Source organism: Centrocercus urophasianus, unplaced genomic scaffold (genome assembly GCF_019232065.1).
Source record: "Centrocercus urophasianus isolate 14NV4802_14NV808 unplaced genomic scaffold, USGS_Curo_1.0 seq_10, whole genome shotgun sequence".
NCBI classification, from domain to species: domain Eukaryota; kingdom Metazoa; phylum Chordata; class Aves; order Galliformes; family Phasianidae; genus Centrocercus; species Centrocercus urophasianus.
In genome coordinates, this window is record NW_024884142.1 from 66227933 (window position 1) to 66250287 (window position 22355).

Sequence of the window (22355 nt, forward strand, 5' to 3'; positions counted from 1 at the left end):
GCTGCGTGGCAGACCTGTGATCAGAGTCCACATTCACAGCTGAAGTTGATATGTAAAGCACCCAGTAGACAAAAGACAGCTGACACCACAATCCACTTCAGAACACACAAAATCACAGAATCACCAGTGTTGGAAAAGGCCTCCAAGATCGTCCAGTCCAACTGTTCACCTACCACCAGCACTTCCCATTAAACCATGTCCCTAAGTACCATGACGTGAACGTTCCTTGAACACCTCCAGGAACAGTGACTCCACAACCTCTGTGGGCAGCCCATTCCAGTACCAGACCACTCTTACAGAGAAGTTTCTCCTCATGTCCAACCTCAATCCCCCCAGTGCAACTTGAGGCCATCACCTCTCATCTTCCACTGACAGGACAGGAGGGGTGCAGCCCTCCTATATACCTCCTTCAAACTGAGGGGTAAAGGCCTTGCTGCTCATTTTATACTTCCTATACTGATTTCAGCTTTCTTCATCTCACACTTGTCTTACCAGGAGACTGTGACTATTAGAGCATTTACACATGAAGACATTACTTATATAGAAAAGATTTTGTCCAAATCTCCCTCCCAGTACATGACTTTTAAGTAATCTGTTAAAGACTTATTAAAAAAAAAAAAAAAAAAGCAAAACCAACTCACTTTCCCCACCAAATGTTTGGTCTGTCCAATTTTTTCTGTGTTATCCTGTTAAAAACAGCCTCCAAATCAATGTAACAATCATCATCCGTCTTCAGCAACAAATCAAAACTTGTTGTTTCAACTGTCCTGTAACAGAAAAGTGATGAGTTGCTTGGCTGTAGCCCACAGTTATACAACAAAACACTTCACAAGGGTTTTTTCCTGGGGAGCAGAGGAGAAAGGAAGAGATAAGTGAAGACATTGCCTTCCCTCAACTAGCTTATGAACAGTTCCCCTGTTCCCTACGGCTTACTACCTGTGCTATCAAAAGGAGGTGGAGCTGCACCCTATAATGATCTTATGGCATGGATCTGCAGAAAAGAATCTTGCAGTTCTGTCCTGTTCTCCAGTACAGATGGGGGATTTACAAATAAATCTGCCTTAAGCAGTATTGGCCACAGAAGGATATGAATCCCTGGTGATGATGGCCACACAGCTGTTAAAAGTTAGTGGTCTGTTCTTCAGGATGAGATGGTCAGTTCAAGGGCAGTACAGCTGTAGAAGTTACACAGAACACCTGAGGAAACAACCTGGTACTTAGGCTTCCTCTACAAAGCATGCTTCTAATAGGAAAAAAACTATTTCAAACTGCCTGAAATATCCGTCATCTGTAAAACAACCAAAGCTTGAGATTCTAGGGATTATTCCTTGGTTTAATCCAACTTTGTTTCAGAGAGTAATTTCAGACAGGAAAGCATTTTCCTTAAGTTTTACAGTACTAAATCCTGAAGATTTTGCTAGCCTTTAAGAAATGATCACTGAGATCTACATCTTTAACAATTAATCTCCCTTTTTAGAACTGAAAGCATGTTTCAGTTTTCAGTTACATTCTTAACCACGACATTTGTTAAAGAAATGTAGAATCTCGCCAGCAGCTAAAACTCAGCTATCCTTCTTACTCCATTCAGGATCAATTAATTGAAACAGTTGTCTCAGAATAACACAGACGATATATTATGAAAATGCTTCCTCTCACCCTTTCTTCCCCACACTATGCAATCCTCCTGTCCTTCCCCTCCATTCAGCATGGCTGAGAACAGAACTGAAGGACAGCGTCCAGTCCAGGGGCTAACCAGTAAAGAGCCACGAATATACTGGCTGGAGAGCATCCAGTGCAGGGCCACTAAGAGAATCTGGGACTGGACCATCTTTCTTATGAGGAAAGGCTGAGAGAACAGGGACTGTTCAGCCTGAAGAAAAGGAGATCAGGAGGGCTCTCATCAGCATCTACAGATACCTGAAGGGAGGCTGTAAAGTCAACAGAGCCACGCTCATTTCAGTTGTATCCAACAACATGGCAAGAGGCAACAGGCACAAACTGAAACTCTAAGGTCTAACTCTAAGCTGGCCAAAAAACATCCTTTAGAAAAGTAAAACTGCATGCTTAGAAACAAAAGAAATTCAAAGACACAACAATTTTGTCACCTGGACTCTTAGAGCAGAAAGGTCTGCCTTGCCAGTCACACTCATTTAAGGCACCAAATACTTTATTCATTAGATATACTATGTGCCTCAAAACTGTGAGAGAAGCACAGCTAGATGAAGGAAATCACATAAGGTATGCACTTTGTGAAAGTGTCATATAATGTAATATGCTGGATTATCTCACACTACAAACAAGGTTCCTAAGAGAAAACGCCATTCTTTCAACTTACCATCGGTAGAAGTTCAGTAGTTTAGAAGGAACATTTCTGTAAGTGTCAATAACATCTACAAAAACTATATCATCATAGGTACTGCTTTCTTCCTCCAGTAAAGTATCTTCCTTCTCAAGACTTTTTATGTGACTTGTAAACCTTTCTGGGCGAGTATGGAGGCTTTTTAACAGAGCATCACCTTCTGAAAGAAGCGGCAGCCGTTGTTAAACAAAGATGCGTACCTACATAATATTTTACATATTTCTTTCGGATCACATGCAGCATACAGACAAATCTGAAAAGGTGTTTAATGAGATTACAAAAATCCTACAATCAATTTTAAAATGTATATGAGGTTAAAAGTTGCAGAACAAATAAAAAAGTACTCTTGAGTAACAAAAGAATTCAAACTTTTAAAGTTGTTCAGTGCAAAAAGCTGTTCACTGTTACTCTTACCAGCAGAGTTTACTCTGTTACTGTTACAGAAACCTCAAAACAAAGAAAATATCCTTTGCTAAAGATAACCAAACTGGCCTTGTTTTGATGTAGCATAGTTGGTCCCTGCTGAACTTCATCACGTACCTGACTGTAGGTAAAAGCTAAAAAGATCTTGCAATACTGAACTTCTTGGTAAGAAGAGTTTGTTGCACTGAGGAACTTATCCAACATCGGGAGGGATGGGCCTTAGCACATCTCAGTTTATGTTTCTACACAAAAGACAAGATGAGAAGACTGCCCAGCTATATTGCTGTATCTAGCTACGAAAAGACTGGAGTAACACTGAAACTCATTGCCTGTATTGGCTATGATGGGCAGATGAGAATATATTACAGTATGATGCAGCCAAAATCTTAAGAAATTGGAAAGGGCCCTTACAGAGTCTCCGAATGTTCTGCTGAAATAGGTGTGAATCAACAGCAGTGAAGAAGCAGGCTGCATTAGGTAACTGCTGTTTGCTAGTTTGATAGCAAACTTTAATAATAATAATTCTGAAAGTAGCAGGACGGGAGCAAATGTGAACATCACCAAGGAAAGATGTCCTGAGGACCACATTGCACACAGTGTTTTAAACTTGGGTTTGGGTTACAGAAAACAAGGACAGAGGAGATTACTGAAAAATGTTGTTTCTGTTAATAAAAAGACAATGAGATTAAAGTCAGTTGGAGCAGCTGGCAAATGGCAAACAAAGAAGGCACGGCAGGAGACTGATGCTGAGCATTAAAAAGAAATAATTCTTTTAGTGGAAACAATAAGCTGATCAAGTTAATAGAGTGAGCATTAATTTACCTCAGAAAAGTAACTTAAAGTTCCTGTTTTATAATAACATCAAACGCAGTGCTGTCTGAAAACTTACCTTGAATAGTGTAGATGAAACCACCTGCTATCCCCTCCACACCTTCTGTGAGTTCATGTGGCAACAGCCCTTCCCCTGCCTGTCGAGGACACAATCATGGAAAGAAACAAATTAATTAAACTCTCATTACTGATCTGCTTTCCACTGATTTTAGGGCATGAAATTTCCTGGAAACTAAGAATGGAATGAGTTGAAAACAATTCTGGTTTAGGTGCCTGCATAATGAAAGACAAAGAGTAAGATTTTGAACTGTAAAATTTTGTGGCATTTTTGAAAGTTTCACTTAAAAATAGTGCACCCTGAATCCAAAACCACAGTAACAACGGGCATCGCAATTATACTTATTTCATCACCTACTGAAAGACAATGGCTGAACTGCACTCTAAACACAAGAACATGTCCCATGCTGGCATCATTTCTTGTATGCCCTGGTTCTTTTCCTGGGTAAAGCAAACTTTCGCTCCGAGACGTCAGAGGCCCAACTGAATTAATGTTTTATAGAGAAATGCAGGAAAGCAAGACACTAAGTTGTAAGAGTTGTAGGAAAAGTGGAAACGTGGTGGAAGAGAAGATAAGCTGACTCACTGTAATGACTCTGAAAACACCCCCTCCATCATTCACCATCACTTTGTGAAGGTTTCTTGAAACAAGGCCCTGTAGATCCTGGCTCTCCCATACAATGGTGCCTTCAAAACTCTGTTAAGAGAGCAGGAAGTGGTTATGCAGGTATTTAAAGACTTTAAAAAATTAAAGAGTTTTGTGTGGATTTTTTTTAAATTTTAAAATAGTCAACTTCACAAAATGGACAGCTTGAACACAACATAAATGTTTTACTTATACTTCAAAAAAAGTCTCAGAAAAATACATCTGTGAAACTCAGTAATACAACCATGCTTTTAGGACTAATCATGAATGTGAATTAGGAACATTAAATTTTTAACAGAAATCTCTACTGCAAAAGCCTTTGCCTTTTTAACATCAGCAAGACGTACGTTAAAACAGATTTGGAAATAAGTGCTGCTTTTTAGTTATCTGCTATAACCAGAGATCAGAGCCTTGAGCATCAGCAACACTCAAAAGAAAACAGTGCCATCTTTATCCTGGCAAAGCTGTCACAAACCACTGTAGTCACAGAACTCTGGCATGTCATCTTGGCAGGCAGGGAAAGGAGAAGGAAAAATAACTGAATCTCTTCAAAACTGAATATTTTTAACTCTTAATTTATGTCATTCCTTTAAAAAAATATACTGCATTCAAAAGCACTTTATCTCAACTTGAAACTCATCCCTCCAGCAGTCCAACTATTACCTATGCAATATAAGACTTCCCAAAGACCCCTAGGAAGAACAAGTGGTATGCTGAACAGCTAAGAGTGGTGGCAATAGTATATTTTCTCTCTTCCTTTCTTTTAAACTATCTCACCTTAATCACAAGGTGGTGTGGAGTTGCAGGGATATTACACTCCTGATTGCTAAATGATGAGTGCATTCAGTTTTGTTTCTCCCAGTTTCATAGGAAAAACCCTGGTACCTCGTATGGGCCTCAGAACAGAAACAATATGTTTCAGCTATCTGTAGATGCATTTCTATTTAATTTTACCAGCCTCCCAGCTTTATCCCACTTAAGCTTCCTTGTCCATCTTTTCCAGAAGCCCTCCAGTTACTGACAACCTACCACGTCCAGCTTACAGCCCTGCTCGATTCTTTGCTTTTCTCCAGAAGTAGGTCTTAACATCCACAACAGTCTCAGAAGTTAATTACAGCTGCATATTTCAGAAGGTTCACATCTATTATTTATAATGTCAGCTTTATAATCTAATAACAGAGCTAGTCAGTGTTCACTCAAGCCCGACTTGCATGCTCAATATCTTTCCCTCGCTTCTTCAATTACCTGTCAGTTATCAAACCAAATGGGCCACTAAGACATTTCTTAGTACCAGGACTCATAAACATCCACGCACAGTGAAACCCATACACTGAATTTCTGTGTTTGCAGAGGATGTCATCTACCATTCTAACTTATTTTCATTTTCAAGTAGGGACTGGGCTTTAATCCCACTTTTACGCCTCATATTAAGACACAACCACTATTCAGTTGTTTAGTAAGCTTCTAAGTCCTTTCACTATTCAGCAATCAGAAACGTTACAACATTAAAATTCTTACTGTTCAGCATCACTGACTTCAAACATGTACCAGGAGTCTTAATCCATTTTTACCAGTGAACCCTAAATGCAAGACGTTCTAAAGCTAGAAACTATCACTACTTTCCAGGTTGGGAGACTTGTAAGCAAATTTTCTAATTACTTCAGCCTTCAGCTATTCTTACTCTAAGCTGTTTAATGGAAACTGAAGCCCAAAAATGCTGAAAGCAAAGCATTAGTGGCACACCTGAGACTACATCATCTGTTTTTCCCCATTTAAATTCCAACCTTGTTGTTGCCAGAGCACAGCAGCAATTACAGTGCATACGGAACAGGTGTACTGACGTGATGCAGCCCTGCCAGACTCCTTTCCTAATGTTAAACAGCACTGTCCTTGTCTCTCCAGCTACTCCCCGTCAGCGGTATGGAATACATGTGGCACAGAGTTCCATTCTCATGCAAGCGGCCTTTGGCTTTTTGTCAACACAAACGCATTGCCAGGACTTGGCTGTAGGAACCCCACGTGTGAGTTTTAGTTTTCTGCTGGTGGTGCTGCTCTTCTGTGCCTACAGTCGCTGCAAAGTGGAACGATCAGTGCAGCCTCCAGCAATCTGGCTTGCCAGATGCTTCTTCGGTGCTGTGTTTCTCTCCCTTTCCTCCAGATGAGGAGGAAGAGCAGCACTTCAGTTGGAAGATGAATGAAGCTCTTCAGCAGTTGGTGCGATCCATTAATTCTTCAAGGTGCAAGGGCAGAGAATAGATATTGTCTCAGAAACCATCTTGTGATAATTAAACCGCTCACTAAATTTACTGCTAAAGAAGTAGGTAGGAACACGTGGGCGTTCTCTCTCTTCTGAATCATCTTTTATGCTTCAGCATCTTAACTACCACAGAAGACGACATGCTGTGCATAAACCGTATTAATCTACATTAGAAACATCATGTTATCCTGTAAGCATTCAGCGCGTGACATATATCAGATTAAGGATGCCCACACAAAGAAATAAATGAATGCTAATATCCTCTTCCTAAATGAAATATTTCCCATCTGCCTTTCACGAAAAATGCAGTCATTTATACCCAAATTACAACTGCCTAGAATTTTAATGTCTCAGAACAAAGACTAAGAGGAGTAAGTCTTCCTTGTTATACCAGCAAATTACTGAGGAAGCAACACTAAAAAAAAAAAAAAGTCTAAAACCTGATTAAGATGACAAACCAATTAATCAGCAGCAGCCCTCTTAAGAGGAGCGGGCTTCCAAATGCAGTCATTTGTACAGAGCCAGGGAAACAAATCAGGGATGAAACTGGCCCAAACGTCTTCCCCTCCCCTTCAGTTTTCTCTCTCATTATATTCTTTCATACAACATTTAACTTCTGCCATAAAAAACAACCCAGACCCAAAGACAACTTATGTAAATAGCAGCAAAGACCCAATCGTATAGAAGAATACTTAAATGAAGAAAAACAGCGTAAAATGGCAGTTGACATATTAAAAGTGGTGCTGCTGGTCAACAGGAAAAATTCCTGGACCCAGGAGGATCTACTGAACTGGACTCCTCATTCTGAGTCAACTTGTATTCACTGACCTTTCTCTGTAACAATATCAGAATGTTTTCCTTTGTATATTCTGTTCCTTCTGTGTTCAATCATGTTCCTTCCCAAGCTGCCACAACTAGAGCCCTATACCAAAACCCGTCTCGGACTGCACCTCCCAAAGCCAATAAGAAGAAAACAAACAAACAAACCCTTCAGTCCCTGGCCATGACAGCTTGGCTAATGGTATCTCAGGACAATTGAGAATGCCAGTGCTGTCATTACTGCCTAGAATAAAGGTCTTTCCCAAATTTCTGAGGGGCACAGCCACAGAACGTTGACGTGTTTTAAAATACAAGTTTTACCATGTGAAAACCCACAGCCTACACTGTGCCACATCCTCCAGCTTATAGTTTCACAAGACAACTCCATCAAAGACCTTGAAGTTTTCCTGCATGATTCAATGATGGAACAATTTCCTTGCCAATGTTGTTCAGAAACACAACTACTGAAATTTCAGGGGATCTAAGCAAGCACATCTTAATAACTATTTGGCTAACACTGTCATTGTGACCATAACACACCACTGTTGTGTCCAAGACACTGGAAGCTGAAACATCTTCTCCAACTAATCGCATTTTCCTTTTTAACAACTGGTGGTAAACAAGATGGTGAAAAAGAAATTCTGGACCCCAAATATGAATACCAGAAACCAGAGGTTTTCACTTGCCCTTTTCTGCCTCAAGCATAGGTCAGTTCTATTAGTCAATCACTCTGGCTAACTTGAAAGAACCGAAGGCACTTTTGACACCACGCATACCTCTGGCAAAATGAACTGCTCCACTGGCTTGTACCACAGTCTGTTCACTTGCACTCCACAGCTTGGTGGGCTAAAGCGTGCACTGAAGAGAGCTTCCTGTGAACAACAAAGGCAGTAAAGTGCTGTGAGATTAGGCAAATCTCATCATCTCAGTTACAATGAAATAGACTTAAGGCATCCTATAAAGATTACTGAAAACTGTCTTCCTATGAGACCCCATGGCATTCAAGCATTGGACTGAAGAGAGGAAAGCAAGCAACAAGAGTGCGAGCTCAACCAGAATCCAGCCAAGGCAGCAGATCATCTGGAAGACTCAGTGTCCCAGCTAACAGACTTCCTATCTTCTGTTTAAATAGCTGACTGCTATTTGCAACAGAGGATGCTGTCCCCTAAAACTTAATTAGGACTATATTAAATAGGCCACCAAACAGCTCTTAGGTCATAAAAGAGCAACATAAAGATGCTGCATCACCAGATTTGCAATCTTTAGAAAAGTCTCCAAGCTTTCCTATGATACTAATTTTTCACCTTCACTGGAAGTAAAAACCTAACAGCCTAATAACTTGATCTGTGTTAACATTTAGTATTCTACCATTTAGCAAACATAAATCTGATTATATTATACCTTTTTTTTGTATTATAAAACCACCTCTCATTATTCATTCATAAAAGTCATACTTTGGTATATTTTCTGCACTTAATTTTAATTATTTTCTTAAATTTACAATTCTTTCTAATGTATTACTGCCATGAGCCTTGACACTGACCCACCAAATTATTAGGAGAGACAAATGCAAAATATTAAATGCAGTGAACACCACAGGATCACAGCACGGCTGAGGTTAGCAAGGAACCTCTGTGCTCCATGTGCTCCATCCCCTGCTCCAGCCAGGACACACAGAGCAGGGTGCCTGGGGCCACATCCAGGTAGCTTTTGCAGATCTCCAGGGAGGCTGGAGCAACCTGTGCCAGTGCTCTGTCACTTGCACAGCACAGAAGTGCTTCCTGATTATGCTCAATCATTTTTTTTTCCCACTAGATACTAAATTATGTGTGTGTTATGCCCACATCCAAGCTTAGAAGTTAGGGGAATCATCACTGTTTGAATTGCATAAGGGGAAGCTCATTACCTGTAAAAAGCAGCACTTTCAGGGAAAAAAAAAAAAAAAAGCCAAAAAATAGACAAGAAAAAATTCAGACATACACTGCATATCTTTCTCCCAAAGTCAATGCATTTTTCTAGGCATGTGTTTTACATGTATTTAACAGATTTTTTTTTATTCCTTAATACCTATTAATATTTTAGAATCTCAAATGTAACCAGAAGTGTAGCCTGGAATTAGCTATTAGTGTTCATTCAAAAAGCATTTAAATTTACTCATAGTACTTTATGAAACTGTTTTAATTTCCTTTTCTTTTTCTCACCTGTACTGCATATATGTAGGTGTGAAATAAGAATTTATGATGCAACTGAAGTAAAATATAATTCCTTTGCTTGCCATTTAAGTATTGCTCTCCTAAATCACCAACACAGCGTGTTGCTTTCTGTAAGAAATAAGCTTGCAATACAGACAATATGCCTCAGTTCACTTGTAAAAGAGAAGTGCAATGCTCTACCTCATGTTCTGCCTGGTACAGTTTGACAGTGATGTTCCTCTGGAATCCCACCCCATCAGCTTCATAAAAGACCCCAAGACTGGTGATGACAATGGGGTAAAGCACACGGAAGTTCACGCTGACAACTCTGTCCTCAGATAGCACAGAAGTTGTTTCCTCAGGGAGGCTGAATGCTTCAATTTCCTGATTCAAAACTAGATGAAAAAAGAAAGGACAGAGATAATGTGAGAAGATTTCATAGCTCTGGAACTGCATATACACAAAGCACCTGGATACACGCAAAGCATGCTGATTAGCTTCCATGGCTGGCAAGTGCACAGGGATAACCAAGTGCTGGAGGAGAAGAAAAGACAGCTGACTGCAGACTGCAGTAAGGAGAAACTCCCAGTGATGCAGCAGTCTGCAGGTTACCAGCAATAGCAAGCCAATGCCTATGCATCCACAGAGAAAAACAATAAATTCACAAGGTGAAGATATAAATGCTTCTTGATCATGTATATGTCTGTGTATTAATATATTAAAATAATTATGTACCAAAATGGCATACATTTTTGCTCAACTTGGCTGCCTGTTTTAGCATTATGCCCTCCCCCGTGCCCTGAGGCAATGGTTATTCTTGGGAGACTGGCTAAGCAGAGGTTATGCCATTCGTATCCAAAGGTTACAGAAATTACTCTGGCTCCACAGCCAGGCAGTCCTTAGATAACTCGTAATTAAAGAGCAAAATTAAATAGGAAAAAAAAAATGTCAGGAAGAAATTTGTAATTTTAGTTAAAGTATTTTTGTAAGGCAGCACTTCACTTTGCTTCTTTATTTCTATCAGCCAGACTTGCTTGGAACTCATTTCACCAACAGAGCCTTTTCCTGCCTTCCTACTGACTGCACTCATGTATGGTACTGGACTGCGTCACCGAAGCTCTCTCCAACTTGATTTCACACAGGAATATAGTAAAAAATGTATAATAAAAATATATCACATGGGAGAGACCATTCCTTGATACAAGAAGAATGCAAATTCATTAGAATCCAACAGCCTCCCCTTCACACCCTCAAGACCTCCCCTCTCCATGCCTGCACTTGGCACTTACAGGAAGGTTATGTGACCGTCAGGACAGCAAATTCTAGGCAGCGTTCATTTAAGGAATATCCATCTCAGTTAAGCACCTCAAGTTATTTTCATAAAAGGTGATCATTTCTAGTTCAGATCATAGAATTTTTATAAGTTAACTTCTATACCTGGATTACTGATGTTCAGAAGCTTGCAGGAGTAGGGGTCTTCTCTGTCCTCCACTGGCACAGCACAACCACGTGCACCTATTATAAACTTCACAAGGACACTAAAATAATTTGGTTTTATTAACACCAGTTCTTTTCCCTCCTCCCTTCACCTTCAATAAACTTATTTGATCACAGCGGCCCACCTTCCCCAAGATTAAGATTTAAAACCCCTTAAGATCAACAATGAAGGTCTCTGCATAGAGAAACCGTATGAATCCCTGTGTGGGGGCTCAGCTGCAAACACAGAACAGCCTTTTACACAAGGGCACAGGAATACTGGCCACCAGGATCAGGACTGTTGTTTTCAGCCCCAGTCCTGACAGTGCAAGTCAGGAGACAATAAGCAGTACAACCAGCAAGAGCATCGACCTCCACCCAGTCTTTCACTCAGCAGCTAAATATCCTCCTCAGATTCCATCTAAGCTATGAAAGGTCACATTTTCAGATGATCAGAGCAGCTATGCTTCACTCTGTACTGCACACCAAATTGGTGAACAGCAAATGGCTTTCAGTATAAGGCAGGTACTTAGAGGGGAGGCCTATAAACTTCACAGTGATTCCAGGAATGAACTGCAGAATTTTCTCAGTAAAAAATGTCTGGTCTGCAGATTGACAGGTCTTTGTGAGTGGTCAGGAAGGGTACTGCTGGTATACTTGTGTCAGTGGGAAATACACCTAAACTTTGTCTCAACTGAAGCTGTTAAAAACATTTTGTGGTGCTCTCACCAAAGACAATTGTGCTTGCTTTCAAGTATTCTGGGTTACTAAGCAAGTCAAGCTGCATAACATACAAAGCAGACACTGCAACGTGGAAAAGGGAAAGTCTGATACATCACTAATGAACAACAGCAATTAATTGTAAAAATGAACAGCAGCGAGCAGTTGAACCATCAAAAGTTTCTGTATACAGCTGTACAGTTAGAATTTCCTGTATAAAACAGTTCCAGCCCGCAACAAGCGGTATTTTTATACAGCACTAAGCAGATTTTAAAATGATCGGAACATAAGATGTTCAAAATGAAAGGGAAAAAATGGAAATCCTTTTTAAAAAAATGATTAAATCAAGAGATTTATGCATAATATTGTTTTCTTTTCACAGCCCCAAAAGTTCAAAACACTAGAGATTACCGTTGGCTCAGTGTTGGGTGTTGTTTCAAGTGCTGGAACCAAGTGTTCCTTATAACACTGCGCAGTTCATGATTGTGGCGAGCTGACAGAACACCTACAACAACATCATAATGTTTCAGCTTCCACTGAGGAAAGAAGGCCAGCGGACCTAGAAATATAAAGTAACAACAGATACGTTACATGCACGATTCTGAGCTGCAAGCAGTAATTAAAATGCACATCAAAAGCAAGAGTACCGAGCACCTGAAACACTAAAAACAAGAGATAAAATTACTGTTGCATTCTTGGTTCAGAAACAGGAAAACATCTTCAGCACACCAAAACCTTCGCTATCAATCTGTAAAAACACTCCTGGAATGAACAAAGCAGGTCAGAAATCCTGTGGGTAAGGTACAATGTCCTACTGTGTACTCTGCCAGTCTCATGGGAGCTCGAGCCTCCTGCTTGCTTGCAGGCACTTCTTTATCCTAAAGCCTGGGCACCTGGTACAAAGCCTTCACTACAATTCACCATGATTCTACCCAGAAGAAGAAATACTTAAACCAAGCCTGTCAGATTCAAAAACATGCCAATTTTTCCTCTGTTTCTTCTTAAGGCTGCCGGACCCCTCAGCTTCACCACTTCACTCTACCACGCCAAGGCCTGTTGTTTCCAGCTGCTCGAAGCTGGGCAGCACCGTGTGCCTTCACACAGGGTCTGACATCCCTGCACAGAGTCTCTGGACATCTCAGCCAACACTTGTAATCCACGGTTTAGCTTGTGCTGGTTTAACTTAGAGATCACAGAACCTGAGAACAGCCAGGGAGGTAGCTCAATCAACATCCAGACTTGGAGAAGAATGCTTTTTTGCTCTAGGGTGTGTTCATAATGAATTGCACCTGAGACCTGAATCCCACAGCCAAATAAAACAGTGAGAAAACAAAATATAAAATAAAACAGCAAGAAAAAGTCAGAAAGGTGGGGGAAAAAACCATGAAGCTATTATTCACTTACATATACAATTTAGACATGTCACGTGTATGATCTGATGCAGCATAAGTCACAAGAAAACAACGCTGACCTCCAAGTCAATAGTAACTAAGTATTTATATAAGAAATCAATACTTGACACTGGGGACCAAAGTGAATTATCATATCTTCTATTTTTGTGCATTCTTAGGCCAAAATGTGAAGCACTAATAACAAGCTTAAAAAATACATATCTACTGTATTGCTCTTAACTTGCACTGATTGTGCAAGACAACCAAGCCATTACAATTTCCAGTTACAAAACAAAGGGAAAACTGCAAACATGTTGGATTTTTTGGTGGAAGATGGAGAAAGAAGGTGAGCAGAAGCCTAATGTTAGCTATGCTACTGGCTCTCTGCATGATCCAGTGCAAGTCTCTGCCACTGTGCACTACTTACACTCCCATTTGCTTCACAGAGAAAGTACTTTACAGGCAGGTGGTTACAGGCCTGCTAACTGTGGAAAAACCACACATGAAAAGAAAACCAAAAGAACAATAACAGGAAGACTACATATCACATTCCATGTTAAATCCTAAAAGTGCCACCAACTGAATGGATGCAAGAGGGAAAGCTTTTTTCAGTTAAAAGGCCACGCTCCCATTATTTGCCTTGCTTTGGAATTCTTAGGTCTGCGTGGCAGGTGCATCAAGCAGCCAAGGACTTCTCAGTAAAGCGTAAGCAGCCAAACGTGCAGTGCCTACCCCACACTCTCCCAGCATCAGGCACAAGTTGCTTTTCACTGACACTTTGCTTAAGCCCATTACCCCACAGCAAAGACTATGAAGATGTGAATGGAGGCAGCCTGTTTCCCAGCCACTGAGATCTATTTTGTTCTACACAGAAACCACAACGAGTACTTCTGTCAGCACTAAGAACGACAGAAGCCCAGCCTGCCAGAATCTTGTGCCACACGCCTGATTAGTTCTTTCAGCAGCTTTTCTTAGGCTGGGGTATCTGTAAGGACAGGCTCCCACACAATTCTCTGACGTCTGACCAAACACGTATCTCTACTGGCGCAGTGTTCACCTCAGTACGACCTGCCATAAGCTGCCACAGGATGTGAAACCTGGGGAAAACACCAGTCTTTGTGACCTCCACCTGTCTGTCAAACATGACTGAGAGCTATCAACGGATCAAAGTCAGGAAGAAATGCAGGAGGAGGGGAATACATCCATACAGCACAAAGATGTGCCCTTAGAAGATGAGGCTGAAAACAAAGCAGCGCCTCCTGATGAGGTGACTGTGGGAAGAGGCCGCTGCCGCCAGGCGGCCTGCTGGCCCTACTTGGATGTGAACCACCTCATCTGCAGCCAACAGCTCCAGAAGTATTATTTCCCACACTGCAAATATTAACAAGCATCTCTCCTTCCTGTGAGACTGACTCTCAACAAAATGTCAAGCTAAGCTGTTAATTATATTTACAGCCATTACAAGGACATGAAAAGATTGAGAGATCATTTAGCTTGATTTTGTCAATAAACAAAGTAAACGTGATCTTGCTGCACGCATCTCTACTGATGAGTCCCCGAGCAACTACTAAATCTGCACGATGTTTTCAGACAAGTTTTACCAGGAGCACAGCCCCAAAGTGACCCAGTACCAACACATTTCATGGAACCGGACAAAGAAGAGACTCACCTGGAGCTCTCGCCTACAGAGGCCCGGCACCGCATGCCTCATTGCACTATCAGGCAGTAATCCTCTGCTGGCTACTGCAGGACGAAGCCAGCTGTGCAGAATGCTGGGCTCTGCGCCTTCTGCCATCCTGCAGCCACCCACTTGTGCAGGTCTGTCAATGGACAGAACTTGGTAGGCTGCTCAGAAGTTAAGAATATTCTCAACTAATCCACTTCGTAAGACTTCAAAGGAACACCCCCCACAAATCCATGTGTTATCTTTGCCTATTCTTGTGACTTTGGAGATGTATCCCTGCTTTTAAATGCCTTTCTCATCTGTGCTGCTTTCTGAAAGATCCAAACAAACACGGAGGAAGGAATTAACTGAATATAAAGAAGGTTTGTATTCACAGAGTGCTGGCACACACAGAAAAAGAACAAACCAAAGAGCAAAAGCAGCTCTCTCTCCACCTCTAAACTTCTTCACTTAAAGTAATCTGCTGTAGCTCGTCTGCATTACAGGTTTTTGTGCGAGCAGAGCTGCATGACCTCACTGCAGGACCTACGTTAAACCAGAGCTAAAAACCAACAAGAAGTGCACACACTCTTCTCTGCAGGAGCGCGGTACACCTTAACACAGACAAGCCTTTAAGCAAGCTTTTAAGCACTTATGGATTCAATGAGGAAAACCTCTGCAGGCAGAAGATTTATTTATTTATTTTACATTAATGTAATTCCTTTAAGGAAATAGAACAGTGGGATCCTATAGCATTGCAAAGCAGCAGTTGCAATACTGGCAGGCTGACAGTGCTCTGAACACCACACAGCACTCACACTATTCCAGGCCAAGCCTCAAAAGTGCAGAGGCAAAAGGAACAAAGCAAATCCTTTTTGTGACACCTGAAGTGATGAGCAGCACCTTTACCTGTTGAAGAGTAATTACCAACCTCTGAGCACAAAAGCCAGCTCCCAGAGAAGGATGCTTGCTTCCTTGTGGCTGTCCTAGTCAGTAGGCAATTTAGAAGAGCTTCCTTCAGTCACAAGCCTGGCTGCTCAGCTATGACACAACTGGTGGGCATCCTTTGGCTCTTGCTCTAATGCCAAAATGCATTAAAATGCATTTCTAATGTTACTTATCAGGAGTTTGCAATGTATCAGACAGAACAGTTGCAAGACTCAAAAAAAAAAAAAAAAATCCCAATTCAGTTGACAAATATTGGATTGACAATTATCTCATGCTCATCAAAGGTGAGAGAGTTGGTTTTGTTTGGCCTGGCCCAACCCTGAAAACAATGTTCTGGTAAGATCTTATGGACCGAGGCAGGGAACAACGGACATCTCAGGCAGAACCACACAGCTAGAGAGCCAACACCAAGCCTGCCTGCTGCCAGACAGTTTCAATCTCCAAGGCCATCAGACTAATCAGCCTTAACATGCCTACAAAAGATGAAACAACTCTATGATCAAGCAATATACTGCTCTCTGACAGACAGGGTTAACAGATGCCAAGAACACTTCTTCTTAACGTTCTCTCTTTTTGGCAGAATTTCTCCTTACGAAGCAAAGTTTTATTCATAACCACATGATTTTTCTACTTTTTGTTATTTCCATGTCAAAAAGCCAACAGTGGGTTCAGCTCTCCCTGCTCTCTCACCTGACAAGTGCACAGGCCAGTCCATGCAGGACATGGTCCTGATTCTGTGAGGCAAGTCACTAATTGCCAGCCTAACCAACTCTGTATGTAGATCCATTAGGACAGTGCTGGAAAAGTACATGCTGAACCACAGGACAACAGATGGCACACAAGCAGCTTAAAAAAAAATGGTGTTTCTTAATCTGCTCTGTAATATTCACTAGTAAAAGACTGACTTTAACAGAACCACAAGGGCCACATTTTAGCTGCCACATACCCACAGAAACACAACTGGAATTATGTCTGAAAAGGCATTACCATCAGCAAAGGAGCTTGTTACACTGAACCTGTGGGGCATTTGATTAGGTACAGTAACTGAAGGCTCTTATTTCCTACTCAATTAGAATCGTGCCATCAATTAAAACCCACAATTAGCAATGAACCCACATGGAGTGTGAAAAGCAGGTCTGTCTGTTCTTTCTCAAGTTTCTGAGGTCATTTTATAATTATCTGCTATCCATGACTTTTACAAAAATTAACCAAAACTTCCTACCCACAAAATTTCCTTTGGATAGAACCTGTTTGTAACCAGTCAGACTTCAGTTAAACCTAAATGCATCTTCTTGCACATCTTGCTCAGAAGCACGAATTACAGCCCCATTCACTGGTGAAGAAAAGGAGCAGAGAGCCAGGAGTCAGGACACTACGTCAGCAGCCAGTGCCTTTCATCTCAGGGCTGATCCTATTTACTTTTTCCAGTTAATAAGTACAGTGTACAAGAAGTATATGGCAGTATACTGGCTTCTGCAGCAGTGGGGTGAAAGTCATCACGAACACAGAGGACAACCACATGCCACAGCGGGCCTAAGTGTGCAGGCAGGCTACAGCCTTTCACATGGGCAGTCAGGAAGAAGGTTTTATTAAAGGAAGCTCTTCCAATGAAGGAAAAGCAGAAGAAGCAGGACAAGCAAGACCATAAGCTCCTGAAACAGCCCTTTCTAAGGCAATTAAAATCCAAGCGAACAAACATAGCAGCCCCAACCCTTTGTTAGATAAACATAGACTATAGAGCTGCCATTTAAACATGAAGATTAAGAGCTGCTTATTAGAAAGGTTGAGTACAATGGGTAGTCAGAGATGGCTCTTTCAGTCTTGTGTTCATGAGTCAGTTGCGTCAAGGTAAATAATTGTTATAACAGGCCATCAGATTTTAATAGACGTTTCCATTCTGCATCTGTGTGTATGCATGCACAATGGTTCCTGAGAGGAAAAAACTCCTCAAAAAGTAGAACTGCTCTTCTATTGCTTTCGATCTGTGCTGGGACAGTTTTTGCAACTGTTGAGACACTACACAGGAAAATGAAACACCAGGGAATACACAGATAACGTGTTTCTATGTCACAGCTACTATAAAACATTGTCCCACAGTCAAATCTATTCCTATTGTGAGGGCAGAGTCCTCCTTAAAAAACATGAAAACCAGGCCTGTGGAGAGCACATATCTCATATTGAGCATTTTTCTACTAATGATGGAAATTTACCTTTTATGAGAAATGTCAGTTTTCCTTCCCTCCGCACTGATACATCACTCAATTAACTACAACCGAACAACCCTTGCACAAACTAAATGCATGCTTATTAAAAACAAAAAACAAAAAACAAAAAAGCACTATTGAATGCAATATAGTTTCATGGTAGCCTGCACAAACTCCAACACAAATGCTAACAAGAAATCCCAGAACAGCAAAGCTTCCTCCCCATCCAAAGCTGAGAAACCTCTGCATTTGCCTTAGAAATCTCAACAGAAAACATCACCATGATGCACTGGAACAGGTTGCCCACGGAGGTTGTGGACGCCCCATCCCTGGAGGCGTTCAAGGCCAGGCTGGATGTGGCTCCAGGCAACCTGGTCTAGTGGCTGGCGATCCTGTACATAGCAAGGGGGGTGAAAACAGATGATCATTGTGGTCCTTTTCAACCCCGGCCTTTCTATGATTCTATGATTATGACTCTATGAGATTTCACACAGCCACCTGCAGCTCCCACATGCTGAGCTTACAAGGGCTGCACCACGGAAGACGAATGACACAGTGACCCCCAGCATCCAGAGGAACCTCAGTCTCAGAACAACAACTCCTGTGACAACTTAGAATCACCTCCATAAGGGGCACACAGGCACAGCCACACACCATGTCTCCAGAGCATCCCAGCTCCCACCCTGCTCGCCCCACACCTGCGGTACCCAGCAGTACTGGAGGCCTGCAGACTCGGCACCGCTGCGTACAGAACCTGCCCCAAAGCATGGCTCTGTCACCCAATGGGCTGCTGGGTCTCTCAACAGAGCTCGAGGACAAAATGCGCTGTTATTTCCGGATCGTTTCCCAGACATCCTATAAAAAGAACATTTCTTAACGCTCCCAGACAGCACCTACGGGCGTCTGACAGAAGTTTCTCCCCAAGCAGACGCTTATTTCTACCCGCCGTGCAGATCCACGGCCTGAAAACCACAGGTCGCACGACGAAGAACGCAACGCGGCCCTTAGGGCTCTGCTTTCACTCGCGCCGGCTCGCAGCCTAACCCTATAAGGAGCTCTCCGCCGCCCCGCAGGACCGGCTGGCGCGGGCTGCCCGTCCCGGAGCGGCGCGCAGCGGGACGCGCTGCCGGTCGGTCGGCAGCCAGCGCTGGAAGCAGCCGAGGCCCCTCGCCGCCGCCGGCAGCCGTTTAACGGCCGGCCGCGGCTCCCGGCTCCCCGCCCCGCTCGGCCCCAGTCCCGCCGCGGGAGCGCCTCCGAGCAGCCCCTGCCCTACCTGCCGGCCGCCTCCCGGGGCCGCCGGGGCAGCTGAGCAGCAGCCAGAGGTGCAGCGCGACCCCGAGCGCACAGGGGCACAGCAGCACCAGCCAGTTTCGCATTGGCCGCCGCCGCAGCCGGCCCCTTCCCCTCCGCGCCGGGACTACGGGCCCGCTCGGCGGAACGCGGCTCCTCCTCTCCGCGCCGCCGCTCGGCCGGGCCGGGCCGAGCTCCGCTGCCCCGCGGCCGCTGGGAGCTGCAGTCCCGCCCCAGCCCCGGCGGGCGGCGGCGGCGCGGGCGGCGGCGGCGACCGCCTACAGTCCCCAGAATGCCGCGGGAGGTTGGGACCGGCGGGGCGGGGGCGCGGCTGGAGAGCGGCGTCCTCTGCCTCGGGGAGGTGCCAGGGGAGCAGGGCTTCGCCTCGCCTCGTGCGCGAGTGCGGCGGGCAGCAGCCGCGCACCTGGCCGCCCCGGGTCTCCTCCCGCCGTCGGGAGCGAGCCGTGCCTCGGACGGCGCGTGGGGACCGGGCGGCGCGGGGATCCCCCAGGGCCCCTCTCTCCTCACGGCAACTTTTATTTACGCAGGGTACCAAAACATCAGCGCTGACGCGAGATCCTTATATAACCGTGCCGAGGGAGGGCTGTCTGCTGGCACACCGCTCTGCTGGCACCGCGCGCTCTGCGTTCCACGTTTCTACCGTCTGGAAAAATCTTCGTGCGACCATCCGGCGGGGCGCCGCGCAGAGCTGAGCCCGGCGCTGGGCGCGCTGCCGCTGAGCTGAGGCGCGGCGTCGGCCGCCCGCCTCAGTGCCGCAGCCCTGCCGCCCCAGCGCGCCCGTGGCACGGCTGCGTGTGGGCATCTCACCTCAGCGCTGGGCTTTGACAGCCCGTCCTCCGCGCGGCTCCGCGTAAAGGAGAAAGGACTTTGAGTTGAATCAGCGCTTCGCGGTGAATATGCCTCGGCGCTGCGCTTAGAGCTGACAGACGTGGCGGTGCCACAGAGAGAGACGAAGGAGGGACGCCGCACCTGGAGCAAGCTCCCAGGCGGCCGCAGACCCCATTTTACGTGCCCCTCCCTTGCTGGCAGCTCAGCTCTCCTACGTGGCTGATGGCAAGGCCACGAAGCCGTAAGGTCGTGCAGGCCTGCCCCATTGCCAGGAATGGCTGCCCTCGGTTGTGCTTGGAATGCATGAGGCTCTTCTCTGTGATTTGCGTTCTTGCACTCAGCCTCAGAAAAGCAAGAAGACAACCCTCCTGGTTCATCTTTGTGCAACACTAGATTTACCTGCAGAGTTTCTCCTTCAAAAAGTCATGGTATAATAACAGCATCGCTTTCCAGAACAATCCCTTACTAATCCAATAAAGGCAAGAGGGTGCTTCACTTTGGCAGAGAACTGCATCAACACGACAGCACTCAAAACCAATTGAGTGAAATACTTCATTCCAGCAAGGAATCTATTATTTGGCTACAATCCCATGGAGGATTTCAAACAATTGATATGTCATTACCATGGCAGGACAGTGGCCAAGATGTAATGGTAATATTCTTGATTTGGGGAAGGCATTTAGGAGATGTTAATAGTCCAAGCTGTCTTGCATCTAACCCACAACCACCACTTGCTGAAGCTGGGTAGCCACAAGGGTAACTTCACCCTGATTAAACAAGTTTCAATAATGTTGGATGAAGGAGAGCATAAGATTATTGATACCTTGAGAAGTTACTCATCTATCTGGTCCTTCTGAACACAGACAGCAAAGAGAAAGGTCTCCTTGACCTTCTGCATGGTGAATCTACCTGAAAAAGCAGTGTGGATAAATAAGCTTCTCAGAAGCTAATGTATAAGCTAAGTTATTGTGTAATAGCCCTAAGGCTTAAATGAATGCTTCCTGAAGCTATTCTATCAGAAACACATAATTTAGTTATTGAACCTCTATGAAGTATAATTAAAAGAAAGGATCGAGTTTGTAGAAAAGAAGCCTAAATCTGTTCTTGAAAAAATCAAGCTGTGGAAATGATTGGAAAACATTTAAAGTCCTTTCATAGCTTAACTAAGACTCATTTTTCAACAGGAGTGAGATATTGAAAGGAAAAACCAATGACTTTATCACACGTATTTTGGGTATAAACAGAAAAAAAAAAAAACATTGGAAATACATCTGCTTTATTGTCTTTGCATACATAAACATATTTAATATGCAATTGAGTGCGTATTTGTCAGCAAACAATAGCAGTAAAGTATTTGCACAAATATGCTATTGGTATTAATGGCTATTTATACTTGCCTTGCCCTTCTGCAGATTCAGCTGCAGAAATAACGACAGGTCCAACAGCTATCACTGCTGTGCATTTGCTTGTACTCCTCATACTTGTATGTTAAGTTGCCTCCATGGGCAGGTGAGCTGATGGGAACTTAATTATAAATATGTCCAGGAGTTATAATTACTTGCAGACAAAACAGAGGATCACATTCCTCAATACCTTGCTTTCTATACAATAATATACTCACAATGTATTGTTCAGTCAAAACACACTATTTTCATTCTGTTCTTACTGTGCACATGTATTCTTCTGACGTTACAGACTCAGATTGTCCCTCTGGCACATGAAGCACAGCACAACATGTTGGGCACAGGAACTGGAGAGAGAAGAGACCGAAATGTAAGTCCCCAGGCTGCTTGCAAACACAAGATGCTTCTGTTAAATTTGCGTAATGTCTCTGGGTAGGCATTGTCCTTTCTGACACACCAGAGCTGCAGTTACACACCATGATCAGCCTGTCTGCAGCATTCAGATTTTTAATGTCTGTTAGCCCATGGTCATAATTCTCATAAGCTAAACTCATAACCTAGACAGATTGACTGTGTGTATTGAGGGTTAACAATCCTTTCTTTAGGATCTCCAGAAGATATCGATCTTGTTTATTTTCCCAAATGGAAGCAATGCTTCCCTGCTTCCCCTTTTTGCTTTCAGATCAGGGTGAAGTACAGAAGCAGGTGAGTCCCCGGACTCCTCTTCTTGGTTGTTAATGGAGTCAATATAATTGGGATCTGCTGAGGACAGAAAGGAATTCCTATGAAAAAAGATCTCTGGAAGGCAGGCTGGAAGGCAGGCAGGC

At 43.5% G+C, this 22355-nt stretch overlaps 1 protein-coding gene across 1 annotated transcript in view; it reads right to left on the reverse strand.

The window, feature by feature from the left end:
• The window catches only part of B3GALNT2 (beta-1,3-N-acetylgalactosaminyltransferase 2), a 24006-nt gene extending 4629 nt beyond the window's left edge, over positions 1 to 19377 (reverse strand). Inside the window, exons 1-9 of the mRNA XM_042829776.1 lie at positions 19260 to 19377; positions 12192 to 12339; positions 11022 to 11122; positions 9786 to 9979; positions 8169 to 8264; positions 4257 to 4367; positions 3672 to 3750; positions 2336 to 2519; positions 642 to 767 (exon numbers count right to left, since the gene is read on the reverse strand). Of these exons, the coding sequence (XP_042685710.1) occupies positions 642 to 767; positions 2336 to 2519; positions 3672 to 3750; positions 4257 to 4367; positions 8169 to 8264; positions 9786 to 9979; positions 11022 to 11122; positions 12192 to 12339; positions 19260 to 19362 (1142 nt within the window). The 5' untranslated portion in view covers positions 19363 to 19377. The remainder of the gene's footprint in view (positions 1 to 641; positions 768 to 2335; positions 2520 to 3671; positions 3751 to 4256; positions 4368 to 8168; positions 8265 to 9785; positions 9980 to 11021; positions 11123 to 12191; positions 12340 to 19259) is intronic.
• Between the last annotated feature and the right edge of the window lie 2978 nt (positions 19378 to 22355).